This window comes from Morone saxatilis, unplaced genomic scaffold (genome assembly GCF_004916995.1).
Source record: "Morone saxatilis isolate NCDOM2014 unplaced genomic scaffold, NCSU_SB_2.0 Contig6, whole genome shotgun sequence".
Lineage (NCBI taxonomy): Eukaryota > Metazoa > Chordata > Actinopteri > Moronidae > Morone > Morone saxatilis.
The window spans coordinates 3,508,817-3,517,493 of record NW_023340206.1 but is presented as its reverse complement, the minus strand read 5'-3'; the positions used below and the strand labels follow the sequence as shown (position 1 = coordinate 3,517,493).

The 8,677-nt window shown below is 42.7% G+C and overlaps 1 protein-coding gene across 1 annotated transcript in view; it reads right to left on the bottom strand.

Moving 5' to 3' along the window:
• LOC118339952 (peripheral plasma membrane protein CASK-like) overlaps positions 1-8,677 on the bottom strand; it is a 47,340-nt gene that overhangs the window by 33,408 nt on the left and 5,255 nt on the right. The window contains exon 3 of the mRNA XM_035677783.1: positions 554-666. Coding sequence (XP_035533676.1) covers positions 554-666 — 113 coding nt within the window. The remainder of the gene's footprint in view (positions 1-553; positions 667-8,677) is intronic.

Below are 8,677 nucleotides of genomic sequence, written 5' to 3'. Positions count from 1 at the left end.
CTCACACATACACACACAGGCCTCAGCATGACAAAGCACAAAACCACATGGTGAGACATGTCATGCTTCAATATTTCACGCATACCCACCACAACATAACCGACAGAGACACACACACAAAGATCTATACACACAGACACACAAACAAATGGCGTTCCAACACATTATTCATCTGGTTGCAGCATGTGTGACATTATGCCTCACTTGTGATGTGTGTGAGACTGCCATTATACACTCTGTGTGTGCCTCGCTGTTTGATATCAGAAACAAACAGTATTTGCAGATTATTCCCAACATTTGTTTTAACCCACAAAGAGAACACAAAGTGGGTGCGCATAAGAGCACAGGAAACCATCCACAAGTTAGTTAAACTTCTCAAAGATGTAAGTAAGTCTGTTGTAATTCTCTGTGATTGATTGACAACATCCTTGACAACTATCCTCTCTTGTCCTGATTCTGTTAACTCCATCCATCTGGTGCTTCAAGTGGACAACAACAAACACTAAGACCTAATTGCAGCCCCAGTTCAAACCAGGTCTGCTGTATTTCTCACCTTCTGTGCTGAGGCCGGGGCTGGAGGTGAAGCTGGCCACATCCACGATCTTCACAGCAAACTGCTGGCCCGTGTCCCTGTTGATGCATCGCCTCACCACGCTGAAAGGACCCCTGCAACACACACACACACACACACACACACACACACACAAGCTGAGTTAGTCACAGACACCTACAGAAAGACACAAAGGCAAATCTGAAACATGATTTCTCAGATTCAAACACTGAACCAAACAACAACGAGAGTAAAGACGCCATATTCCAATATCCCTGCTTAATGTGTACATGTCATTTTAAAAATCCTATTTTAGCACCTTGCACATGAAATTATCCATCTCTTTAGCATTGTTGCTCCTCTTATGGTTCGACTGTATATTATAGATGAGGGAACAATTTTTGTGTTTTTGGTATTTTTTGTTTTTGTCTGTACTCGTAATAAAGGTAACTGAACTGAATAGTTCAACATTCAGCTCGCACTTACCAGAAACACATGTACACATAATCACATCTACACAACACACACACACACCAACCTAGTGCGATGGGCAGACAGTGGCATTTTTGTGAGTACTCTGGATTTACAGTGCGTGGCGAGCTACGCATCGTAGCCTCTGTGCTCGTGCCAGTGGGAATTATAGAGCAGTGGTGTGCAACACAGCTGTAAAAGCTAAAATAGAAGCTTTATTATAGAGACCTGAGCGAGGGAGACCTACCCTACAGGGTTTATTTCTGGGAAAATGAGGTATGGCAGATATTGTAAGGTTGTGTTGCCTGATATAACTGCAATGGGGCAGACATATGGAAGCTATAAAGGCATGTTTTCCTGTTCTGTGTCCAATGGGATGCGAGGAATTCTCAAGATATTCAATCAAAAGGTGCAGAAAGAAGTCGAGTCGTGACATAAACTAGACGTCAGCTCTGCTGAAGGTTTTTCATAATAATTGTGGTTTTTAATAAGAAAATCAGCTCTGTAGCAAAGGAAAACTCATATCAACACATTTCTCTCAATCAGAGTATTTCCAGGAATGACCACACTTTAAACCCCATAGAGAAACTAACACTAGAGATATTAGCAGATGTAATCCCATAAAACCAAATGTAAACATGTTTTGGGATTATGTGAAACAAATGCCACATGATTTTCTTTCTGTTTTTTTCTGAAAACACTCTGGGTAAAGACAAATAAATATAAACAGTGATGCATTGCTTCAGTTTACTTCTTCTTTTAAGTCTTATTATGATTTATCATTTATAGGACTTACATTTCTCTAGCCCCTCTCAACCAGCAGCTGATGCCCTCCAGGAGGCACTATTGGTCCCTGACCACCAAGGCATCCAGTTTTAAACCAGGTTTCCCCCCACTAAAATTAGAACTCTGACAGATGCACCTAAACTTAAAACTTCTGTAAAAATCCTGTAAATATTGTCTCTACGTTCTTGTCCTGTGGTAATGCATGTATGTGGTAGTCGGTGGGCCTCATGAAATCAATTCTAGGTGCACCAAACATTCCTAACCAGCCAAATCTGCTCTTACCCAGGTGTGCTGAATGATGAATCCCACTTGATTTTAAATTGGAGGCGGGTGGCTGCTGTTTGCATAGGCAACGCCCCCTAAACACTATATAAGGCTGTGTGCATACTGCGGCTCATAGCCAAGAATCAGAGTGATGCCACAACAGATGGATCGATCAATAGAATACACTAAAGAATAAAAAAATAAACACAAATAACAAAAGAATTTAAAAAACTCAATACAGAGTTTACGCAAACATAAGATATCTGTAAGCTATTGTTATATTGATGATTTATATGATAAAAAGCAATATCATCTCAGGTTTTTATAGTTTTAATAGGGATCAATGGAGCAACAGTATTTCTTTAGCCCATACATTTAATAATGCAATCACTCTAATAAAACATATAGTCTAATCTGATTATATAATATTCATGACTTTTTTATTTTCCTTATTTTTAAATGTTCCCTCGCACTGGACAAACAATTTATGGACTGTGAAAACGAGATGTTTTTTTCCCTTATCTTGGTAAGAGTGCTCTCTAAAACATTCTCTTACATAAAGAAGAGCAAACATAAGAAAACACTGGTGAATCCCAGAAATCAATGGGTACTATCAAAAGATAAGAACATTTTGTTCATTATATTAGCTTCTCGCCTTGAGGCCCAATGTGTTTTTCTTATGTGATGTTGATATCTACGTCTGATGTCACTGATACTGTTGTATTGATCTTACCTGCCGTGCTGTACCTCAATCTGGTGGTCATTAATAAACAATGGATTGGATTTTCTATAGCACAGACTATGGCAAAGTGCCAGAAGTGTAGTTTCAATTTCTTGGTTGAAGATAAGAAATTGATCAAATAATTGATATCCACTGAGTAAAGCCAGTCATTGTATCGTCTCAGTGATGCAAAAAGCACCAAGAATGAGATAAAGTCAGTAACAAAGTGGCGGGAACAGGCACTAAAAGTCTCCTAGCTCCATGAGACATCAACACACACACACACACACACACACACACCCACACACACACACACACACACACACACAAACACACACACACACACACACACACACACACACACACACACACACACACACACACACACACACACCCCTGCCGTGTTTACAAGCTGTCTCCACATCTCCAAAAGCTGCAAATCCTCAGGGGCGAAACCAATGCTACTGGAGACACACACACACACACCATATAACACCCATTTGGTGAAGCCAAAGTGTGGCCATTAACAGCGTTGTTTTAAACTGAAAATTAGCAAATGTAAAGTTGCCCTGACCATTCGGTGTCAAAACCCACAGTAGAAGCTGGTCCACTTTAAGAGCGTCAGTGCGTGTTCAGAGTATGGGAGCTCCAGCGTGGATTTGCTCTGAAATTGCCTCTCACCATTCTGCTGTAATGATTAACCCGACAAACAAATGCAGGCAGCACAGCGTGCGTGCTCTGGCCCGAGAGGACCGTAAAACACACACTCTTCTCCTTCAGAGTCCCACAGGAGTCCTGCTGATGATCTGACAAGCCTCCGACCGACCTTTGCCCTCCTGGCTTGATTGCTGTAACAGCCTGTGGTTTCCTGTTAGCCCTCAGAGGTTTGGGTGGTGCTTCGTAGTGCATGAAATGAGCTCGTGAATGTCCCCGTGTTCCAACCTCAATACAGAATTCATGTCTGAATGGTGAAGTTTTGGGGGAGTGCTGCTACACAGGGATACAAAATGAAGGCAGCGAGGTAAGGCCATCTGGCAGCTGATCTAAGTGTGTCAATAAAACCCATTACCTCCATTAAGCAATGAGGTGGACTGCGTGAACCTGCATGGATTTTTGATGCGATCAAGCCCCATTTGTAATTTTGGCTGTCGATTCCAGGAGCGGCACGGAGAAATCCATTCCCAACGGGGCTGTTTTTCTACAGGTTGTGTGTCGCAAGTGAAACGGAGGTTGGGGCGCCATTAATTCATAAATTAGAATGGCAATTCCATCTCATCATCTGAATTAAAAAAAAAAATAATGACCATTCAGCCATTGTACAGTAGCTTTATAGAGGCATTATGAAAGAGCAAGTCAGAGTGAGGGAGAGTGAGAGAGTGTGTGTGTGTGTGTGTGTGTGTGTGTGTCCCTCAGTGTGGGGAAGTGGAGAGGCCGCATGCCATACTGACATCACCGCAGCTGTGCTGAGTGGGCTCATACAAAACGCCCACACATGGCTCACATCCGACAGCGGCAGTCATCAAACATTAGTCCAAAGTGGCAATCTTTACAGACTGCTGCTTGGCTCATTTCAACTCTCTGCTCTGTGAATCAAAGACTGGATGTTAGGTGCATCTTTAACATCCACGCTGGCGACGAGCCAGATGTCCTCTCGGGTTCTCTCTCTCCCAAACAGGGACGGGACACATCTGTAGCTGCAGACTCACCATCACCAGCACTGCTCTCCTGAGAGAAACCCATCTTTGCTTAAAGCAGCAGTTTGCTCTTGAGCTGTCGCAAGCAGCTAGCATAATTCACACGCTGGTCTGAACTGGGGTGGGGAAATGTTTGTACAGCTGCGAGATACAGAAACACAATTTGGAGGAGTTTTCTCAGGTAGGCAAACTATTGGGTGCTGTTCCCATGGCGGGTTCTAATCTCGAGCCGAGAAGTGAATGACATCTTATCGGGTCTGTCGTTGTGCACATTATCATCAGTGGCATTCAGTGACGTGAAGGGAAGCTTACGCCGGTGATTTTCTCCACGCCATCGTTTTCGGTATTTTCTGCATTCAGCAAACCTCACGACTGACACGCAACGGCGTAATGGTTAACAACGCACTGAAACCAACAGCGATGTGGAGAAGAAATACAGGTATCCAGTGGCTGCACAGGGGAGGGAAGATAAATGTAGTCTGATCAGTTCATGTGTAAAACAATAAAAACAACGGAGTTAGTGGTGATGCCTATGGACACACAGAGCTGCCAATTCATCTATTCAGAAATGTGTAGAGGCGTGTGCTTCCAAAGAGTAATCGATGACATAAAAAGCGATTTCAGCAGAAGGCTCCTAGGCTAAGTGGCGTTTGCCCTACTGCCCAAACTGAGCTCAAGCACAAAGCTGCTCATTTAACAAGTTCAACAAAGTCCAGTGCTGTTAAGCTGTAGTCTGTAAATCTCTGAGCAACAACAATCCAGAGCGCTTCCTCATGCAAACCAGAGGAACAGCCTTTTGAATATTAGCGGGGAAATTAGTATTCCAGTCGCGAGCTGAAATTTAGAGCAGCGATGCCCTCCGGAGGTTCTGAAGCTCTGGAAGAAAACCCTTTCCCCCACATGAGCCAGCAGAGGATCCAGGTTTGTTTAAAGCAGCCTGTAGAGTCCAACCTAGTGTGAGCTGCTTCAACTTCACACCATCCATTCACAACTATTGATCGGCTGCGTGTGGGCAGCTCAAAAGGAGCCTGTTCTGTACAGCCTGAAAGAAAGGGCTCTAGTGAAGGTTATTTATTGTAATTCAGATGACTGTACTCTATAGGGTAGGCACGGTTTCAAAAATATGTACACCTGGCACATTACAGTAAACATATTTTACTGTTCAAGCCAAAGACAACCTGACAACATTACTTTATAATGACACAAACATTAGTCTCTTCTGACATCTTCCTCTCCACAACAGATGGGAAGATGACACATCCAATAATGTGTCACTTTATTGATCCCAGCAGGAGCGCAGTGTCTTGCTTCAGGACACTTTAGCTGAGTGGAAGACTGCCAAGCTGGGGGCTTGAACCCCGGATACTCCTGCTCAATGACAGTCTCCCCGGTGCCATTTACATAAAGGATATTACAGAGATATCTTTATATGCGGCTGAAATAGCACAAACGCCAACTGTGGCCAAATCACTGCAGAATACAACTCTACACAATGTCAGCAAACAGTCCACATAACAATGCCTCACCAAGCCTGCTGCTGTAGAGGGACTGCCTTAAATATACACGAGTATACAGGTGTGCCTCACTATCAGCTCACAGTGCACAATCATTCCCATGGGTTGGGATTGGTTAAATGTATTAGAGCTACGTCAAGTAAATGATTATTTAAAACACAATCAATACAAATGTTTAGTGATCAATAGGCTCAATGGTCCCTGAATGTGAGGACTTGCAGCTTGTCTCTGTTTGTCTTTACTGTAATGTATTTGAGTTTTGTTGGTTGAACAACAAAGGGAATGTGAGATTGAATGCTGATACTGTACGGACTAAAGGACCCACTGATTACTCAGAGTGTGTGTGCTTTAAATCATTAGTTCTCATTAGCAGCTCTCAAATGTACTGATAAAAATCAAACCAGTTCTCTTCACACTGTATCCTGCAAATTAAATCAGACTTGAAATAAGTTCATAAATATTCTCTTCTTGTCACAAGTTGACACACATCTGACAAATGAACATGTTGAGGACTGCATCAAGCTGAAGGGCTAATATTTCATATTTCCTCAATAACTGTGCCTGATCTAATTTGCTGGTTTACTCAGGCACAGTTACAGATTAAAAAAAGGCCTTCTTGCAGCAAAGCACTCTGTGTAAGATTTGTATGCTCAAGATTGCATCTGTTTGGGGAGAAACTTTCATTAAACCGCTAAAAACTATGAAACAATCACTGAAGATGTAAGATTTAAATGCACTGCAGATTTAAATGTCCAAGCAATTTAATTATCCAACCCAGAATAAGCCAGAGGACTGATCACTTCATTGGTTTGGAGTGAGTTGCACATCCTAATATTCGTGGCTCTAATGAGCACCCCAGGGCTGAAATAAAGAGCACTGTGACTGCGATAGTGCTTCTCAACAACCTAAGTCCTATTCAAACACAATCATTACACACACAAACGGATTCAATTGCTTTAGCGCTTTGCCAACACTTCAACTAGAGCTGAAATCTCACAAACAGGCCTGTGGTTAGTGAATTATATTCACCTCATATCATCATCATCACATATTTACTATGTAAACTACAAACAATGAGCACATAATGAGCAGGGCCTGCACTGAATGTGTGTGTCATCTTTCACCAGAGTTAATCCAGTCGAAGTCCAGCTGACACCTGACCTGTCTGATCTCCTCTACTGAAACAAGGCTAGTGTAACCACGTGAGGGTGAAATGAACATTTACATTCATGATGGGCTGTAGAATCAGACAGTCCATGTGTTTCTTCATAGCAATGCTACACAGACATGTGCAGCTCTCGCTGTTGCCATGCAACTATAAGCCCTGGTGAATCAGGGGTCCGACTTGCTAAAAGTTCAAATATTTTGGACTTTTTGTTCTTTGGCTCGCAGTTCTGAAACCTTGCTAAGCTCTCAGTGAAGCCAGCAACACATAGCACATATTTCCGGCGAATTTAATGAGAAAAAGGCAGCAGTGAAAGGAGAGGGTCCCAGTGGACAATGAGCCGTCTGTGTACATACAGTACCTTAAACACAATATGTTTTATACTACCACAGAGAAAAAAGCTCATCAAGATGACGCCATAAGGGAAACTGTCAATATAAAGTCCATAAATTCATACAAAAAAAAAAACAAACGTCACCCTGAACATGCTCTCTTTACAACCCCAGTTTAGAGAAGATGAGGAGTGGACAGCAACAGCTCTCCGTCCCACCCAGCTCGGCTGCTCGTCTCCGACACAAGCCGATCAGGGACAATAATAGACCACTTCTCTGAGTAACAACAGAAGTCTGAAGGAGGGACCGACTGGATAATAGGGTTTATGTTAAGTTTGAAAGGAGCCGAGGTCAAAGGTCAGCAAGAGATTCATGAGTATACGACAGCACCGAGACCATCCAACACTATGAGACAATCACCGTGGCAATGCTTACGTTACATGGCAGGAAGTAATGGATAAACAAACTACGATGAACTTATTAGGGATTAGTTCCACACTCAATTACAGTACTTTTCAATTGTCCTGATCAGGGACTGTTTTCATGTCGGTTCAAACTACTAACAGACAAGTCTCAGGTTTACTCAGAATAAGTCAGCTGAAAAAAAACAACAACAACTTCAATTTAAGGTGGAAAAACATGAAAAACAAAGTAAGGAAAGCCTGGAGGAAGTCTTCATGGACACTGTAATGCCAATCCATTTAACCAAATGAATGGCCAAATTGTCATCCTGCCTCCAATCCATTTTGTGTGGAAACAAATCTGTCTTTCCCCTTCTGTGCCAAAATGGCCTTGCGTCTGTTACAAATATACTTAGGCTAAACAGCAGGAGCAGGAATAGCCTCGACCCAGAGAGGATAACATGGAATAAGGTCTTTATGATGGTTTCCTGTGGCTGTAATGCATTTCCATTTCAGATTTTAATTAATTAGCGTTCTCAGGTTGCAGCTGTCTGCCATGTTGTCCACTACCTACAGTAGTGCTGACAGTAAAACACGAGGTTAAAAAAACGAAGTGGGAGATGGCGGAGTGCTGCAGTCAGTGTCTGCTGGCATTATTTATATCCATAGCCTCGGGGCCATCCCATTCCCAACTCCACTTGTCTCCATTGATCTGCCTCTGCCTCCCTTCCCCTCCCACCTCGGGGGCTGAGGAAAAATGATCCTCCCCTTCTTCCTGC